General features: G+C 54.8%; 1 protein-coding gene across 1 annotated transcript in view; it reads left to right on the forward strand.

The window, feature by feature from the left end:
- Nucleotides 1-19554, forward strand: part of CACNG4 (calcium voltage-gated channel auxiliary subunit gamma 4) — a 63464-nt gene that overhangs the window by 32765 nt on the left and 11145 nt on the right. Inside the window, exon 2 of the mRNA XM_003131272.6 lies at nt 17308-17391. Within this exon, the coding sequence (XP_003131320.3) occupies nt 17308-17391 (84 nt within the window). The remainder of the gene's footprint in view (nt 1-17307; nt 17392-19554) is intronic.

Below are 19554 nucleotides of genomic sequence, written 5' to 3' on the forward strand. Positions count from 1 at the left end.
ATCTGGCGTTGCTGTGGCTGTGGTGTAGGCTACAGCCCTGATTTGACCCTAGCCGGGGGACCTCCCATGTGCCGCAGGTGTGGCCCTAAAAGGAAAAAAAAGCTAGAGGGAGAGAAAGAGAGAGAGTTTCTGGCTTGCTGCCCACCACAGCTCAGCGCCCAGCCCAGCGCCTGGCATGCGGCTGGCCCTCAGAGCCTGGGTGCTGACTTGACTGGTCTTGGTACTGGAAGGCCCTGACTCCACAGCTGCTCTGCCAGCATGGAAGGGTCCTGGGGGCGAGGCAGGGGGATGGAATTAACACACTTGCTCTGGTTCCAAAGAGAATGGAAGGTACAAGGTCCAAAAATAGTGAAACCCTTCCTGGAGAGTCACCAGACAGCGGACTGGGACAGGCAGGACCTCGGGTGCTCTGGGGGTTGAGGACAAAGGGACAGGTCACCAACTATGGCTGATTAGCCCAGGGCTGAGTCCCCTGTAAGCCCATGACTTGGTGGCTCCTCCCCAAGTGACCTGGAAGCACCAGGGTTCCAGCAGATGGGGGAGAATCTTAACCTGGCTCTCCAGACTGCAGGTGCCGGCGGCAATGCCAGGGGTTTTGAAAACTGGGTTTGAACCAGTTCCTGGCTTCCCAGGAGGAGCCATTCTCAACCCCGGGAGATGCCAGGAGGGGATATGCTCTCCCTGCAGCCTGGCCCTCAGCCCTCCCCACCCGCCTGTCCGGGAATGCTGCTGACCTGGTGGGAGGGTGCCCTCCAAGACATGGGCTCTCTCTGCCCCCATCTTTCCGCTCTCTCATCTCCCGATCTCAAGAACAGGGAGGCAGGGCAGCACTGTGGGGACAGCTCTGGTTCCTGTGTCAGACAGGAACAGGCGATGAGCAGGTGAGAATCCTGGCCTATGGGCCCGGGGCTCTGCTGCCTCGGGTAAGTTGCTTGGCCTCTCTGAGCCTCAGCTTCCTTGTGCATAAAAAGGGTTCCTGGGAGCTCCTATTTCATAGGTGATTTTGAGGCTTAAATGAGACAATGGGAAGAGCTTAGCACAGGGCTTTGCAGAGAGTCAGTGTCCAACACGGGACTGAAGGCCAGACCATTTTCTTGCCAGGCCTTCGAAGAGTCAAGGGGCTTTGTGTGTTTTGAAAGTCACAACATCACGGGTATATGAGGACAAGGAAGAGTCCGTGTCAGTCCCAACAGGGCACAAAACTGGCCTGCTCCCTTCCGATAGGACCAGCTGCCTCTTTGTCCCTGGGAGCAGGCCTGATTATCATAATAACAGCTTTCCTGTTGTCCCAGACACAGTGACATTTAAAGACAGCATTAACTTGTTTAATTCCCCCAAAGAGCCCTCTGAAGTTTTGCCCATTTGTGATCCCCATTTCACAGATGGGAAAAAGGAGGCACAGAGAGATTTGTTAGGATCCAAGATCACATGGCTAGTTGGTGATCAGAGCCAGAACTCAAACCCAACAGAATGACTTCAGAACCTACCATCTCTGGGGTATTTGGCCTCAGGGTGGTCAAAAGGTATCATCTTGGAGTTCCAGTTGTAGCTCAGTGGTATTGAACCCAACTAGTACCCATGGGGATGTGGGTTCGATCCCTAGCCTCGCTCAGTGGGTTAAGGGTTTGGTGTTGCCGTGAGCTGTGGTGTAGGTCAAAGACGTGGCTTGGATCTGGTGTTGCTGAGGCATAGGCTTGCAGCTGCAGCTCCAATTCGACCCCTAGCCGGGGAACTCCCATATGCTGCAGGTGCAGTCCTGAAAAGCAAAAAAAAAAAAAAAAGATATCATCTGGACTCACAGTCCCTGCATGGAGTACCGCACTGAGAAGACTTTAGACTGTAATCAGGGCAGAACAGTACTGTGATTGATTAGCGATGTCTGCCATGGACCCAGGAAGGGAGGATTCAGCTCCGTGCCGGCCACTTAGGCATCAGGAACCACAGCAGTGTTGACATTCTGGGTGGGATCATTCTTTTTTGTAGGGGACTGTCCTGTGCATTATGGTGCAGGAGCACCAGTCCCCCCCCCCCGCCCCGCCTCCCCACGAAGTTCTAACAATCAACACTGTCTTCAGACGTTGTCCCCTGGGAGGCAAACTCTTCCCGGATTGTGAATCTTTGCACTGGAGCTGACAGTGGGGAATGCGCCAAAGAGCATTGAGCTTGGGGTCAAGAGACGAGGGTTCTTGGCGTGGCTCTGTCACCAATCAGCCTGTCAGCACGGAAACAGCCCTTCATCTCCCCAGGCATCAGGTTCTTAACGTGTAAAGAGAACGAGATGAAGTAGATGGTCCCAAGGGTTCCTTCTAGAAGCGTATGATTCCACACTATGATTCGCCTTCCCTCACCCAAACCTTTCCATTAAAACTCTCAGGTTATTGGAGCATAACTTTCCAGAGATTCGTAGAGCCAAACGAACAGAAAAGCCTGGAATCTACAGAGAGCTGTTTTGCCCCATGGAGCTTCATATTTGCTCATTAAAAGAAGGAAAAAAAAAAAAAACAAAGAAGAAGAAGAGGAAAAAAACCCGATCCTTGGTACCGAGCTGTCCTCCAAGCAGCAGTTATCAAGCAGATTCGAGTGGAAAAATCACAGAGACAATAAGCGCACACCCATTTCCCTGCATTAGGAGGGAGAACGAGCTCTTGGGGAAATCTCCCGGCTCCCTTCAATTATGAAGCTCGGCAGGAAGCCTGGAAAATCCCGGCTGCTCTGGAGCCAAGGGCTGGAGGAGGCGCGAGGCTGGCGCTGTGGCTTCTGGAAAGGAGAGATGGCAGGATAGCGAGAGAGGGACAGCGAGGTCCCAGCTCCTGCCAAGGGCCAGGGAGCTGGGTAGTGAGGATGGGGACTCTGGAGCCCTAGAGCCACCGCTGGGGTCCTCAGAGAAGGCATTTCTTGCAATGTCAGCATGTACGTGGGAGGAGATTTGGGTCAAGGGCTTGGATCATGGGCCACCAGCAGGTGAGAAGGCTTCATTTTATGGGGATGGAGGAGAAACCACCATGGCTGGGAAGCTTCTCTGTGCTAGCCATACCTGCTCTCACCTCCTTACTCCTCACGGCAACTGTCCAAGATCCGTGGGGATCCCCACTTTCTAGATGAGGAAACGGCAACCAATGAACTGACCGGGCCAGGGAGGTTATTCCCAGATGACTGAGATCTCAGGAGGTTGAACGTTGCAGGCCACACAGCTTCCACGTAGGAACATGGGGACACACGTTCAGCATGCTTGTCCCCCGATGTTATTCCCCCACCCCAGGTTTTGTGGTCTCCTGGGAACCTGCACCCACTCTCGTGTCTTGTCAAAGCCTTGTAGACCTGCCCTGAGGAATGAAGTATGACCCGGGCCCGTGGGAACTGGGTTGGAATCTCTGATGAAGGTGCGGTTGGTTGGGGCTAGGGCTCTCCTGGGTGCAAGAAACCAACATGTTTCGTTGATCCCAAAGGAGATTGAAAGGATGCGGAGGGTCCCAAGGGGTGAAAGGAGTTTAACAGCCAAGACGGAGGAAGAGTAGAACCAGGTGCTTCTGTCGCTGGCATCAGGGACCACCAAGAGTACCCCATCTGTGAGCTCCCCAAAGTCCCCTAGCCCTTGGGTCTCCTCTGCTTCTGATCCAAAATCCAAGCTCCCAAGAGCACATCTGATTGGACCTGTTCAGGCCAGATGGGCACCCAGGATCCCTGGCTGGGGCAGGGCCAGGCAATGCAGCCGCCAGGGGGAGCTCTGTGAGACCCACTCCAGAGAAAAGAGCTCTGGAGTGGATACATCAGGGATACATCAGAGCCTTGGGATGGGCTGAGCGCCGGGCAGATTCCCCCCCCCCCCCCGCATCTTCTGCCCTCTGAGTCACTGACCAGCTGTCCTAGACAGGATCCTTGGAGTCTAGGACCTTGAGAGCTGCCTCTGTTTATCAGACTAACTGTGATCTCCAGGTTTCAGGTTTAAAGAGACCTAGTTTGGGGGCATGAATGGAGTGCGCTCCATGATGCCCACTGCCTGGAGGAAGGAGCTTGAACCAGGACCGTTGCGGTCAGACTCCAGCCCTCTGGTGGACACGGAACCAGAGTCCAGTCCCATTGAAACAGGCACCATCTTTCTTTGGTTGCTGATGCCAAGGGTGACTTCTTCCCAAATCCTCCACTAGCCCCACTCTGACTGTCCCACGGGGGGAAACACCCTTCTGGACCTAGTAGCTCACCCCGATTGCTAGAGAAGATAGGAAGTGTCTTGGACATGGGGCCTCCTGGCTGCCACCTGATTACAGACTAGAGCTGAGCCAGGGCCCAAATGTCCCTGGAATCCATTCTCCTCTGTTGGGTGTGAAACAGTGCAAGTTGAGCCCCACTGCTGCTCCAGATGCGTCTCTCCTTGCGGCTGACGGTGAGCGAGGGGTGAGGCAGGCTGGGTCCAAGGTCCCCCACCAGCCTGCCCTCCCTGTGCTTCTGGCAGCCACGGGACTGAGGCTGCCATGTTCCGGCTGGCAGCTGCAGGAAGCTGCCGAGTCGGAGCCAGTTGAAATGTGTCCCTTTTCCCAGGCGCTGCGATGCGAGGGGAAGCGATGAAGGGAGAGTTTGTTAATCCTGGGGGAGCCGAGCCTGTGGGCTCCCAGGCAGCTGGGCTCCTCTGGGACTAAAATAAGACGCTCAAGAGGCCCCAGGGCGGGGCCCTCAGACTTAGCAGGTGGAGTCCCCACGGAGCCAGACGGGGAATAGCATCAGAGATGGACAGAGACTCCAGGGACAAGAGGTCCCTGCATTAGTCATGGGGAGACCTTTCTAGATTCAGGAAAGTCGAAGTGGCACCGCAGAGCCAGTGGCATTGAATCCAAGATCTTTACAGGGTGGTCCAGGCCACCTTCATAACTGCTGCTTCACCTACTTTTGTCAGTCTCAGTCCACCCCCACCCCAAAAATGCTCTCTTCTAGAAGTTTACTCCCCAGATATGACTCTGTGCTCCCCCCCTACCAGCCTCCAGCCCCAGCCCCCCAGCTGCCAGATGTCAGAGATTTCACTCTTGAGCTGTGTGTGAACAGCAGCCCCTCCCACAGCTGCATCCCACCCCCCGCCCCATCCAGCACTCAACCCTCATTCTTTGAAATTCCATGAACCTGCACTTGTCATTGGCTCTCTTGTTCCAAGGTGATGAGGACACAGCTCCCCAGCCAGGCTGCGAGTTCTTGCCAGCAGGACCCAGCTCTCTGCGCTCCCGCGGGGCCTGGCGTCAATAGGTGAATGCTGAATTGAAAGAGTGGCCAGAGCGTTGCATGGATCAACCATGTGCCTCTCAAAAGAAAGACCCCAAATCAGTCCTACGGGGACAACGAGGTACTGCAGTGACCCAATAGCTCATGTTAGAAAGGAGAAAAGAGCACGCGGGAAACCCGTCACAAGCGCTGGAGCCCAGAGTGACTGCCCAGGCGCTGAGTCCCAAGCCTTTGGCCACAGAGAGGACGCGGAGGGCAGCTCCCCAAGCTCCAGTCGGAAAACAGTCTGGTCTGAAGGCATCTCTAAGAAAAGACTTAGAAACCCCATACTCACCCTCCACGTGATCAGCACTGACCCTGCTCAGATGCTCTGACCAACGTGGGTCTCACTGGGCCTCACTTCTGCTCTGAATGATGGTAAAAATATTTCCCCACCTTCCGGACGGGGAGGCGCTTTCCTGACCCCTCCTCTGCAGCCTCGGATGACATGCTCTCAAAACCGCCAGCCTCCTCCCTCAAACCCCCCTTGTCGGGGGTCATCGAGGGACCGTGTGCCTGGAAAGCTCCAGGATGGCAGGGCCCGTGCCTGTCTGGTTCTCTTCTTGTCGTCTTGATTTTTGCTGGAATGGAAGCGCGCCAACAACGTAGGATGTCCGAAACGGAATAAAAGGGCATGTCTTGCTCGTGTGGCAGCTCAGCTTGGATAAGCCTCTTTGTGGATGGCTCGTCTCCACGAGGGACTCAGGGACCCAGGCTACTCCTGTCTTGTGGTGGGGCGCGGGAGGTCCTGGAGAAGGAGGGGCACACCTGCTTCTCCAGAGCCTCATCCAGGAAGGATGCACATCACTTCCCCTCCCAACCCATTGGCCAGCTGGTTCTTGTGGCCCCATCTAACAGCAGAGGAAGCTGAGAGATACAGGGTAGCCCTGAGCCCAGGGAGAAGAAGGCGTGTGTTTTTAGTGGGCAGGTAGATACTCTGTAGCATCCAGGAGTCCCCAGCATCTAATGCATAGCAGGTGCTCAAAAAGGTAAGGTGAACAAAGAAACTGAAGTTCATAATGGCTCAACAAGGTCTCGCAGAGTCACTTACAAGCTAGGGAGCTATGGCTCCCCTAAGAAAGACCAGCCCTGCCCACGCTGTCTCTCCAAGCCTGAGTGTCTCTATGGGAGCCCATGGAGAGTTTCCCAACAGCCTGCCTCCTTGCAGCTGGAGAGGGGCCAGCTTTTAGGAGAACACCAGCGTGTGCCAATTGGGAAATCACTGTTATTAGGAGCTTCTTTGGAGATAAGCATGGAAGCAGAGGAATTAGGAGGGAGAGCACAGAAGGGGAATTACAGGGAGGCAGAGGCAGGGCGGGGGAGGGCAAAGTGGAGGAGTGGAAGCAGCGTGGGGCCTGGGTTTGTTGGCGGCAGCTTGGACCACTGGACGCCTGGTGAGTGCATCTGCCCCAACCCTGTTGTTGTGGCTGAATGGTGTCTGTTCAGAGTCCCATGTTGAAGTTCTAACTCCAGTATCTCCGAATCGGACTGCATTTGGAAGGAGGGTCTTTATAGGGAGTTCCTGCTGTGGCTCACTAGGCTAAAGAAGCACCTGACATAATCTCCGTGAGGATGTGGGTTCAATCCCTGGCCTTGCTCTGTGGGTTAAGGATCCGGCGTCGCCATGAGCTGTGGTGTAGGATGCAGATGCTGCTTGGATCTGGCGTTGCTGTGGCTGTGGTGTAGGCTGGCAGCTGGAGCTCTGATTCAGCCCCTAGCCTGGGAACTGCCATATGTCGCAGGTACAGCCCTAAAAGGAAAGAAAAAAAAAAAAGAAAGAAAGAAATGGGGTCTTTATAGAGACTAATCAAGTTAAAATGAAGTCATTAGGATGGGCCCTAATCAAATATGAGTGGCTTCTTTACGAAAAGAGGGAATTTGGAGAGAGAAACACACACCCGGAGCACCATGTAAAGATGAAGGCAGAAATGGAGGGGATGCTTCTGTGAGCCAGGGGATGTGATTGCCAGCAAACCACCAGAAGCTGGGGGAGAGGCCCAGAAGATGCTCCCTCAGAGCCCTGGCAAGGAACCAACTCTGCCCACCCCTTCACCTTGGACTTCTGGCCTCCGGAACTGTGAGACCACGAGTTTGCTTGCGGTGCATTGGTCCGGCAGCCTGCAAAACAAATGCAGCCTGGCTCTCTCTGCTGGAATGGTCTTGGCCACGTCGTCTCCATCCAGGGCCCCCATCGCTCATCTGCAAACCCATCTAAGGGCAAGAGCCAGGGTCTCCCCCGCACAGGCACGCTGCTTGCCATTGTCCTGTGCTGCCTTTTTTCCTCTACCCCTCCTGCCGGCCGGCCCTCCCCCCCTGCAGCTCCCTGCATCACCTGCACAGAGATGGTCAAGTCCCACCTCCTCAACCCCATCCCAGCCTCTTCTGCCTCCGCATCTTCATGGCTGGTCTCTGCCACCCAGGCCGTCTGAGGTTCCAGGACACAAGGCTGGCCTGCCTGCCCGCTTGTGCCCCGTGGACCTTTTGCATTACACGGGCCCTGTAGCGCCCCCTCTCGACACATCGGCACCTCTCAAAACTCCTAACCTACCCCGGAGCCAAGCTCTGCCCTGGCGCCCAGCGTCAGCCCCTGACTGGTGTGGGGCCCTGGTTGGCCGCCCCTCCCTCCCTCCCCTCGGGAACATCTCCACTTCCATGAAAGGTTAACCCAGCCCCCGACAAGAGCCAGCACCTTCAGCCCGAGAGTCTGGGAAAACGGGTTTTTCTACCAAGAAAAGGTATTGGGGACCCAACGTTCCCTGTCAGGCTCCAGCCAATCAGAACTCCTTGTAGCTCTGGGAACACAGTCTGTCCTGCCTCCAGAGCGTGGGAGGTAAGGGCACCGCCTCTGAGGCTGGGCGGCCTCGGTTCAAATCCCGGCTGGGGCGTTTAGTAATTAATGGTGTTAGTAATCCTGTCTCCCTCACTGGGTTAGTCTGGAGATGAAGGGAGTGAGATGTCAGGTGGCTCCAAGAGTGCCTGTCGCATCCCGGTGCTAAGCGAGTCCTTGCTGCTGTTCCCGTTTCATATCGAGGGTGATGCTGATCCCCCACTTCCTCCACAAAGTCCTGGGTCCTTTCTGGAAAGGCCTGTATCCTCCTGGAAACCTACAGCCCTCCGGCCTTCCCACGGGAGGTTGGGGTCGGGGGGGCCGGGCTCCCACATAAGCAGCTGTGGGAAAACACTGGAGCAGGTGCATGGCCCGGGGGCGGAGGAGGCACCACACGCCTCCCACTGCCCCACCTAAGATAGGAACTTGGCCCTCGGACCTGGGCTGTGGCTGACAAGGATGACCTGGCTCACAGCACGCCCGTCCAGTGAGACCTCCTAGATCTGGACGAGATAGGACACGGCCACATGGACTTATTATCGAGTCCACGTTGAGAGCTGTTTAGAAAAAAAAAGATGTGATTTGATTATTTTCCGACACAAAAGATGATGCCAATGAAGCTGGTGGAAAGTTCAGCCCCCGGGTGGGTCTCACCCTCACCTCTGCCTCGGGTCTGGGCGGCCCCCAAAAGCAGCTGGGCCTCGACTGGGCTTTTCCATCGCTCTTATTGACCAGGGATGACGGAGGTGTTCTGAGATCACAGGTCTGAGCAGACCCCTGCAGAAGTATCCGTTCCGGATGTGGGCCCCCAACCTTGGCTTTGAGCTCAGCGTCAACTCGAGGACAGAAGCCCACGATCTACGCCACCTCAGAGCCCTTCCCCTCTGTCCAGCCTGTAACTCTCCCTGAAAGGATCCTGATGGAAACTTGCCAAGACAGAGGCTTTGTCCTGGAGCCAAAAGGGGCCTGGCCTCCTCCTCCTCCTTCCCGCCTCCAGCTGCCCCGCCGACCCGGAGCTGCCTTTTCCAAAGGAGACACACCCTTGCCTCCTGCTGCACTGCCAGGAAACCATCTTCCTGAAGCTAACCTGGTGCTCTTGGTTTTTATCTGGTTTCACTTGCTGACCTGTCCTGGGGAGGTGGCCAGTGACGCTCGCTGCACCAGCACCCTCTCCTGCATCTCCTGCATTCACGGGGGATTCTTGGAAAGGCAGCGTCAGGATGCTGTGGGAGGAACATTCGGTGAGATGCCCAGAAGCTGGATTCCTGAGGCTGCCGCTCTGCCACGGGCACCCCCTGAGCCTCTTCTTTAGAATCAGGCAGAAAAGTCTTCCTTTACAGTGTAAGGCTGCATATCTGAGCGAGCTGGGCCTCTGCACTGGGCTTGGGAAGGCAGGGCTTTCAACATCTCGAAGCCTCTCTCTTGCATCTTCAAAGGCATGTCATTACAGAGATGATGGGCTGATGCACGGGTCGTGCTTGGCACATTAGCTCTCATCCAAGCCTGAGCCAGTACCCGCATGCAGGCGGTGTGTCTTGGGTGCAGGCGTGGGGGAGGGCTGCGAGAGCGAAGCTGAGAGAGAGGGAAAGCAGGTGCAAGGGGCGTCCCTGAGTTATCCTGCAGGGACCCAAGAAGCAGGTCAAGTGGACCCAAGGGACAGGATGGAGACCTTTATCCACGAGCTCCCATCCTCCCGCTCAAAGCTTACCCCAGGGCGTGGGGGAGGGGGGCCCCATCCCCTGAACTTCCAGTCCCACACATGTGTGTGTGTGCAGTGCCATTCCCCCAGGCACCCTACTCAGTGCCAAGGGCAAAAAGCAAGAAATAATTGGAGCGGCGGAATCGAGGTATCAGCAGGTGACACCTGCCCGGAGCTGGTCGCTGCACTGAGGAATGGCTGGAGGGGAAGGTGGGCAGAGAAGTGTGAGGGGGGCAAAAGGGTGTCCCTGTGATCTCCATAGGTGTCGTGGCTGCTATTAGAGTTGGCGAGGGTGAAACAAAGTCATGCTTATGAAAATGTGCAAACAACCAGAGGTTACACAAATGAGCGCCGTTACAACTAAGTCAACCTCTCACAGTCTCTCCTCCAGGATTCCCTCAATTACGATGGACCCCCCTCCCCACTCCGCCGTGGCCTATTACGGAGGCTTGAGGCTTACATCACACGCTAGCAGCCCTGAAATGACTGATGGGGGGACCAATGCGCCCTGGTTCGCCTGAGACCTTCCTGGTTGTAGCGGAAAGTCCTGTACCCCCGTCACCACCTGAGTCCTGGAGTCGGTCACCCTCGTTGTGTATCAGGGCATGACCCCAGGGCATGACCATCAGAGCCCAGAGGAAAGGCCATGGGGAGACCCACCCATGGCAACCAAAGTGTCACCCACACACGTCCGCCCGCCAGCTTCCATATCTGGACAGACCTGTGGTCACTTCAGACAGAACACATATTCTCCCTAGAATCAAAGATGTGGCTTCTTTTCTTTTCTTCCTTTCTTCCTTCCTTCCTCTTTCTTTTTTTTAAGGGCCACGCTTTCAGTATATGGAGGTGCCCTGGCTAGGGGTTGAATCAGAGCTACAGCTGCTGGCCTACACCACAGCCACAGCAACACCAGATCCGTAACCCACTGAGCCAGGCCAGGGATCGAACCCACGTCCTCATGGATACTAGTTGGGTTCATAACCCTTTGAGCCACAATGGGAACTCCCTTTTCTTTCTTTCAAGAAGCCTTGTTGGTTCATTTTCAGACCTTGTAGAACATTTAGAAAATATAGAGAAAATGTAAAGGAGAAAATCTTAATTCACTCAGAAATAAAACAGTGGGCCCATGGTATGGTAGGCTATCTCTTGCTAGATGTTTCCTATGCCTATAGCAATTCCTTTAACACAATGTACGCAGCCGAATGGATACGTTAACATAGGCACACTCTGTCACAAAATAGTCCTAAAATCTTAGAGCAAGAGGGGGGGTCCCTCTGGCCCAATTCCTGAATTTTTTAGATGAAGAAATAACTCATCTGGGAGGAAAGCCGTCTCTTCACACCAGGGGTTTCAGACCCTCAGAAGGAGAGAACCGCCATGTGTCTGGGATCACAGGCCAGTGCCCCGGGGGCCGAGTGTCTATCCGACGGTGTGGCCAGTCTGGGATCTCGAAATTAACCACCCCGCATATCCCTGAATAGATAGCCTGGTAAATAGCCCGTGTGCCCAGAAAGAACATGAGTGAAGTGGATTGGAACCGGCTTTCTCTCTTACTTCTCACATCAGCCATTAATTTTCTCCCTATTAACTGCCTCGAGGCCAACACTAACAAAATGAAATTTGACAGGGATAAATGCGAAGTCCTTAGGACTAAACACTCCACGCCACAAAAACAGGTTGGGGGAGGTGAGGCAGCTCTCGTGAAACAACCCCTGGGAAACTGAGCCGCCAGGAACACCAGGTCCCATTAACAGAAGCCCGGAATCCAGAGGAGAGAAGGAGCATATGGTGATGGGTGCTGTGTGCTGCGTCCTGGGCACTACGGGTTGGGTGCTGACCCAGAGGAGGGAGCGAGGCTGGAGAAGGGTCTTGGAACCATCTGTAAAGAAATGGCTGAAGGAGGAGTTCCCTTTGTGCCTCTGGGGTTAAGAACTAGGTTAAGACTGGGATCCATGAGGATGCAGGTTTGATCCTTGGCCTCGCTCAGTGGGTTAAGGATCCGGCGTTGCTGTGAGCTGTGGTGCAGGTCAGCAGCTGCAGCTCCAATTCGACCCGTAGCCTGGGAACTTTCATATGTCCCGGGTGCAGCCTTAAAAAGCCAAAAAAAAAAAAAAAGAAAAAAGAAAAAAAAAGAAATAGCTGAAGGAAATGATGATGCTTGACCCAAAGAGGCTATTCATCCAGGGTAAATACCCCCGTTCTCGACTCTAGGAGCAGTGACCACACTCTTTCACTCCCCAGGGGCCAAAGACAACTGGTGCCCTTCTCCTCCACAGGTCGCACTTCTTTGGACTGGGCGTGGGGGACAGGGTGATGGGAGCAGAGTCTGGCGTCCAGTCTGTTAATAAGGTCCGGTGGGGGTGGGGGGGAGCATCTGATCCCAATTGTGGGCAGCTTGCCAGCCACCTCTCGTCCTCAGCCTTGGACTTCACTTTTTGTGCAGATCCTGGACAGCTGGAAAAATCGCTGGTCCTTCCACCTTGTTGAACTCAGTCCCTCTCATCAATGATCTGAAGCCTTGACACGGGATAGATGAGGGCTTCTTTTTTCCCCCCGGGATCCTAAGTGATAGCCGTGGATGAAGTCCAGTGGAGGCAGAGGCCCTCTCAGGAGCTTGAAGTTAAAGCTGTTTGGAAACAGAATGCCTCGGGAGGTGGTGAGGTCCCCAGCGCTGGCTGGAGGTACAGGAGGAGAGGGTTCGAGCCCCTTGTGGGGTGCTCTGGAAGCCTGTGCTGGAGAGATTATATGCATTTTGTTGCACACCCGACGAGACGACGCTGTTGCAGGTGCCTGGTAAATGTGGCTTCTTAGACATCCCCATGGGCCCCGGCAGGTGATGGAGGAGCCTTAAAGCTTGCCTCACGTCTGTCTGCCTTCCTGTAAGGCTGGACTCCAAAGATTGAAGTAGACACCCTGCATTTCCTCCCACATAGCAACTCACCTGTATCTGATTCCTGCAGCTGCTGTAATTGATGGTCACAAAGCAGGTGGCTTAGAACAACAGAACATTGTCCCACAGTTCTGGAGGCCAGAAGTCCAAAATCAAGGCGTCGACAGGGCCCCTCCCGCTCTGGGACTCCGGGTGGCTTCGTTCCTTGCCTGCTCCTAGCTTTTGGCAGGTGCCTGCCCTCCCTGACATCCCTCGGCTTGTAGGTGCTTCAGTCCAGTCTCTGCTCTTCCCTTGAGCGTGTCTGTGTCCACGTCTCCCTCTTATCAGGACACCCGTCACTGGCTTGAGGGCCACCCTAAGTCACTGTGACCTCATCTGAACCTGATGACATCTTCAAGACCCTGTTTACAAATGAGGTCACGTTCACAGGGACCAGGACTTAGGGCTTCAACAGGAGGTGTGTTTGGGGGGGGTGGCGGGGAACACAGTTCAACCCATAGCAATGCCCCTTCTTTTGGTCTGGTCGGAATTGCTGGGTATGGAGGGAAGACGGGAGAGGAAAAAAGGAAAGGAGAGGAGAGGAAGCGGGCAACAGAGTGAGTCGTCCAGCACGCTTCTGCCCAGACTTCCCCGCGGTGGGATCCATGGGGTGTACACACAGCCCAGGAAAGGGGAATGTCTCTTCCTGTCGTAGAGCTGAAGGGATAAACCCTCACTGCCAGTGGTTACGCAGCCACGAAAAAGAATGTGTTAAAAAATGTGTTAATGTGTTGGACGGTGTGACTTCTATTTTCAATTTCTATCAACTGTAAAACATCACCCTACATGCAGAGCGGAGGTTCGCAGAATACATCAGAAGGACTTTTGGAACTAACATGGCTCTAGGCAGGCTAACGTTTCAAAACCCGACTTTTGTTTTCAGATTCAGTACATACACGTGGTTTCCCCATTTCTGCCAAAGCACAGTTTTCTTTCCTTCCTTCTTTCCTTTCTTTCTCTTTCTTTCTTTCTTTCTTCCTCTCTCCCTTCCTTCCTTCCTTTCTCTCTCTCTCTCTCTCTCTTTCTTTCTTTCTTTTCTTGCCTTTTTGCCTTTTCTAGGACTGCACCCGTGCCATATGGAGGTTCCCAGGCTAAGGGTCTAATCGGAGCTGTAGCCACCGGTCTACACCAGAGCCATAGCAACGCGGGATCCGAGCCGTGTCTGCAATACACCACAGCTCACGGCAACACCAGATCCCTAACCCACTGAGCGAGGTCAGGGATCGAACCCGCAAACTCATGGTTCCTAGTTGGATTTGTTAACCATTGAGCCACGATGGGAACTCCAAAAAAGCAGAGTTTTCTTTTAGCATTGTCAGCGTTGGAGCAAGCATTAGCCTCTTGTTCCTAAACTATTTCCTTCTAAGATTTTCAGCAACTTTTGGATTTGTATCAACTCACTATTTTTTATTTAAAAAACAGTTTCTTAAGGCTAAATCTATAGGTATTGACCTAGAGAAGTGTACATACATTATTAAATGAAAAAAAAAGTTTACAGAATAATGTGTATTGTAAAATTCCTTTTTCAAAATAGAGGGTATAGGAATTCCCATTGTGGTTCAGCTGTAACGAACCTGACTAGTATCCATGAGGACTCGGGTTCAATCCCTGGCCTCGCTAAGTGAGTTAAGGATCTGGTATTGCCATGAACTGTGGTGTAGGTCGCAGATACAGCTCGGATCCTGAATTGCTGTGGCTGTGATGTAGGCCAGCAGCCGTAGCTCCAATTTGACCCCTAGCCTGGGAACCTCCACATGCAGCAGGTGCAGCCTTAAAAAGCAAAACAAACAAACAAAAAAAAATAGGGGATATAGCCATCCTGGAAGCCAGTGTGACAGGCCCTTATAACACCTAACAAGCCACTGTCATATGACGGAGCAATTGCACTCCGGGGCACTCATCCCAGAGAAATAACAGGTCCACCCCAAACCTGCTCATAGCAGTGTTATTAGAAATAGCTGGAAACCACACATGTCATAGCTAGAAACAATCCAGATGTCAATCCATGCCGTGGAATATTGCTCTGCAATAAAAAGAAACCAACTATTGATACACACGACAACTTGGTGAATCGCGAGAGAATTAGGCTGAGTGAAAGGAGCCAGTCCCGACCGGTTACACGCTGTATGACTCCATCTATGGAACCTTCTTGAAATGACAAAGCCATACAAAGGGAGGTCCTCTTAGTAGTTGCCGTGGCTCGTGGCTCGGATCAGAGGCGGGCACAGGAAGGAGGTGGTCGTGGCTAGGAAAGGGCACCTTGAGGGACCCTCCCCTCCAGGTGGTGGAATGTTCTGTATCTTGACTGCAGCAAGGTCAGCATCCTGCTTGCGACACTGCCGTTCCTGAGACATTAGCATCGGGGGAAACTGGGTAAAAGGCACATGGGCTCTCTTTGTATTGAGTTTTCCAACTGCATATAAATCGACAATTATCTCCAAGTAAAAAAGCAGATTTTCAAAAAAAAAAAAAGAGAGCCTCACACACATGCACACGTGTAGGTGTGCAACACAGAGAGGTGGGCTGTTGACTTCCAGAAAACAACTCTGAAGGGAGAGTTGTTTTTGTTTTTTGGTTTTTTTTTTTTTTTGGCCAGGCCAGGGATCGAGTCACAGCAGCCACTGGATCCTTAACCTGCTGCACCACAAGGGAACTCCTGAAGGGAGATTATTTACTTCTTTTTCAGCCTCATAATGTTTGACTTGTTCCAACAAGCCTGGGGGGCTTGATGATTTCTAGACCCATAAAGTAGCCCCAAAAGTGTGGGATTGGGGAGAGAGGACGGAGAGCTCCACCCAGCACTCCCACATCTGGAAAATGCTTGCTCTGTATCTCCCTGAATCTCTGGAATCTGGGATGGGGCCCCCTGGGGCCTCCGAGGCCCCCACTGCTGGCCATCCTGACTCCAGCCTGCCTCGGGGCTCCTTCCTCTGGCTCACAGTCACTGGTGCTTCTCCAGCAACTCAGCCACTCACAGAAGCCTGAGGCCCATGGCGTAAAGGGCGGGCGGGTCCCCTAGCAGCAGTCTCCCCTGTGCCATCACCCCAAGCCAAGGACCAGCAAAGTGACTTTCAAGTATCACCTCCTAAGATCCCTAGACTGTAAGGCCTCTGGTTCTCCCCATTCTACAGACGAGGTGACTGAGGGCTGACTGAGCTGTCCATGCCTGACCCAGCACAGGGAACACTGAGGGCACCACCTCTGATGCCCTCAGACTATCCCCCATGGTCCCTGACCAAGCCCAGCCAGCCCCTCCATGGCCCTGGAAGCAGGAAGAAGCACCCCAGCTCTGGAGGCAGCAGCTAAGGAGCCCAGCAGAGTGGAGGCAGCTGGAAAGCCAGCTGACTGGTAAACAGAAGCAAGAGCAGCCTGCCCTCGGCTCATCAGAGGCCCTTCTCGATGGGAAGTGCCGAGACGGATGCCAGTCTGGCTCAGGCCCCCCTTCTACCTTTGCTCCCACCCAGGTGGTCAGGCTGGGCTGCAGGAGGCCACGCCACACTTGGCAGCAGCTACAGCATGAGAATGGGCTCCAGCTGGAAACAGCCCTGGCGTGGGCAGTGTGGGGTGTGGAGATGAGCTCCTTGTGGGAGTAGGGAGGCCAACCTGGGTATGAGGGGGGCGGCTGGCCAGGCAGAGCCTCACACTCTGGGCTCCTCTCCATCTGTGTCCAGTTCTGCACTGGGCCTTCTGAGACTGCAGGGAGCAGGGGCTGGGACAGCGAGATGGAAGAGCCCAGAAGGGAAGGCTGGGCTGTCCTGCAGTTACTAAGCCACCCAGGATGTCCTGCCCCGCCACCATAAAAAAAAACTACTTCTCTGAGCGGGGAGAGGAAACCAGGCAGAAGTGGATCTCAACCTTTCTGGAAGTTTCTCTCGTTCTTCCTTCTAACCCACTGAGTGAGGGGATTAGAATCATGTTACCAAGAGTGTGCGGGTCTGTCACTTGGGAGGGATTCACCATAATTCCCTGTGCTTGAGAGAGACTGGGAAAGGTGGACCCCGCCGATGGCGGAGGGGGGGGTGGGGGGGGTGGGGGGGGTGGTCCTCCTTACCTACCTGAACCACAGCCCGCCTTCCGCCGCGGCAGCCCGCCCCCTGCACAGGTGCACAGGCTGGTCACACTGGCCTCTTCCCACCACTCCCCCCATAACCAGGCGCCCACCCCAGCCTCCTCCTCTGCCTGGAAGGCCGCCTCCCCGACCCCACTGGGAAATTCTTTGTCATTTTTCAAGACTTAGCTCTGCAGTCCCTTTGGGTAGGGGGTTCTTCCTGCTAGCCCAGAGACATTCCGCTTAAGACCCCTTTCTCCTCGTGTGGTTGCTCATGGTGTCCTCTTACTGTTGCGGGTGTCCAGACACGGACCTTAAATGATACGGTGACCCACGGGGCGCTCCCCACCCCCACCTCCATCCCGACCCCCACCCCCACCTCCATCCGGACCCCCACTCCCGCTGTACACGCCCCTCCCCCGACTCCTGAGCGACGCTGGGTGTCTCGGCGCCAGGGGCGCGCGCAGAGCCAGGTGCACAGGCAGGGAGCGAGTCTGGAGCGAAGGAACGGGGGAGCCCGCGGAACGTTTACACTGTTCTTTTCCTCTTCTTCCCTCCAGGCATCTATAAAGGGCACTGCTTCCGGATCAATCACTTCCCAGAGGACAATGATTACGACCACGACAGCTCGGAGTATCTCCTCCGTGAGTGTCAGAACCCTTTGCTTCCTCTGCGTGCGCCGCGGGGGCTTGGGTGGTGGGAAGACAGCTGGAGGAAAGACGCGCCCCGTGGGGGTGGTGGGGGTGCTGTTCTCTGGGTGCTCCTGTCACTCCCCTTTCTGATGGAGAAATGTTACTTCAGAGGATGGAGTTTTGTTCAAGGATGGTGACATGCCGGGTATCCCAGGGGAGTTACTTGGCTGAAAGGACCACTGAGGGCGGGGCTTGGAGACTAGGGCCTGGGAAGCAGGGATGGGGACATCCCCCTTCCCAGGGCCGTGGCTGTCTTCCCGGGAGCTGATTGCTGCAGCTGGTCCTGAGGCAAGGAGGTTAGAGACTTAGGCTTCCCCAGGCCCAGCATCCCTGGGGGGCTATGACACCCCCAAGGGCACTGCCCTAGACCTGCCGTTCCTTCCCACACCCACCCAACATTCATTCTGTTCTCCAAAAATCTGATTCAGTTGCACACTGAGGCAGCCCGGTGGGTGCCAGGCAGCCTGTGAGAGAAGGCGAGGAAGGTGGCAGGACCAGCCTTGGATAGGTGGTCCTTAAGTGTCTGCAGCACCAACTGGTGGAGCCACCTCCCCTGCCCGTGAGCCACCCCTGCTCAGGTCCTGTGGCTGGACTGGTCCCCAGACTGGAACCCGGAAGTGACAGAGTATACTGAACCCCAAAGCACAAATCCAGCCCCATGCCCTAAATCCAGATCTCATGCCTGGGCCTGTGGATACCTCCCTGGAAAGAGGGTTGGAGCCATAGCCTGGGAAGGAACCCGGCAATGGGAAAAACAGCACCATTCTGAAGTAGTTTTCCCTGATTGCATTAGCCAAGTCACACACAGAGCTGCTCCCAGCAGCTCCCCCAGGGGCTCGGGCCAGCTTCATTTATGAAGAATCAATACCAGCATCCTCAGAGGGAGCACAGTTCATTCTGCACCTGCTTATGGATCATTTTTTTCCTAAGAGAAAGGATTTTGAGTTCTGAGTCATCTAGTGAAATAGAACAGCGTGTGGTTCCCATGGAGCCTGGGGCAGTGTCAGGCTGCTCTGGCCAGGCCGAGAACCTGAAATAATTTGGCCAGATCTGCCTCCCATTCCTCCTCCCTTCTCTTCTCCTGTTCCTCCTGCCTGTCCTTCCTTTCTGCTTTCTGGGCGTCAACACAGAACCAAGCAAATGATATTCCATGGGACTACCACAGACGGTTGTGCAGGTTGCGCACTGTACGACTCAAGGGATGTCATTTGCATGTAATATAAATAATACTTTGTGCGTTGCACAGTGTGTGGCCTGCTCAGCCACCAGAGGTGGCCGCTGGTGCTCAGCCCAGTTGGGATGGCTCAACTGAAGATCAACCCCAACTCAGAACCTACCCTTATCTGCCACGCCCAGAGCAGTCAGGGGGTTCTTAAGGCTCTGAAGGCAGATTTACTCCACTGAGCAGCCTTGGGACTTTGGGGAGGGAGGCACTGGAGAAACAAACCGTGCCCTCCCCATCTCCCCCTTGAACTTGCCTGAGGTTATGGACATTAGTGCTGGCTCTTCCTCTTTACTCCCTGCTGCATCCCCCTCATGGTTCCCAGAGCGCTGGGACCTCTTTCTGAATCGGCCTCATCAGGCCAGAGGTCAGGTGATGTGGCTTCCTGGGGCCCCAGCAGGAAGCAGAGGGGATACTCAGACGGGGCAAAGGAGGGGCATTTAACGAAGGACAGTTAACTGAGGTGTGGGCAGGGCTCAGGGATGCCTGGGGGTCGGGTGAGCACACTGGGGACAGCAACAGAAGGAGCCCCTCCCCACTCGGCCTGGACAGGCGGCAGAGGCAGGTATGGGCACATGGACCAGGGGAGCCCTGAGGACCGGGCCACCTGGCCGGAGCTGTGGCCTTTATGAGGGGATGCAGCTGCCTCATCCTTGTCCGCATCTGCAGGAGGGAAGCCTGCACTCTCTCCCAAAGCCGGAGTCAAGGGACCCCAAGGATCCGGTCCCTGGTGTCAGCCACCCATTGCCCGGAGCAGGAGGGAGAAAGGTGGTCCAAGGACCTGGAGGGGCAAACAGATTGTGCCACACGCTCGCCAAGCCAGCTTCAGGGTGTAGGGGCCAGGAGGGCCCCAGCAGTGATTTTCTCAAATAAGATGTTGGTGACGGTTCATC

This window comes from Sus scrofa, chromosome 12 (genome assembly GCF_054392235.1).
Source record: "Sus scrofa isolate SSC_HxYL_T2T_F1_AM1 chromosome 12, Sscrofa_HxYL_maternal_Yorkshire_Landrace_v2.0, whole genome shotgun sequence".
Classification (NCBI taxonomy): Eukaryota; Metazoa; Chordata; class Mammalia; order Artiodactyla; family Suidae; genus Sus; species Sus scrofa.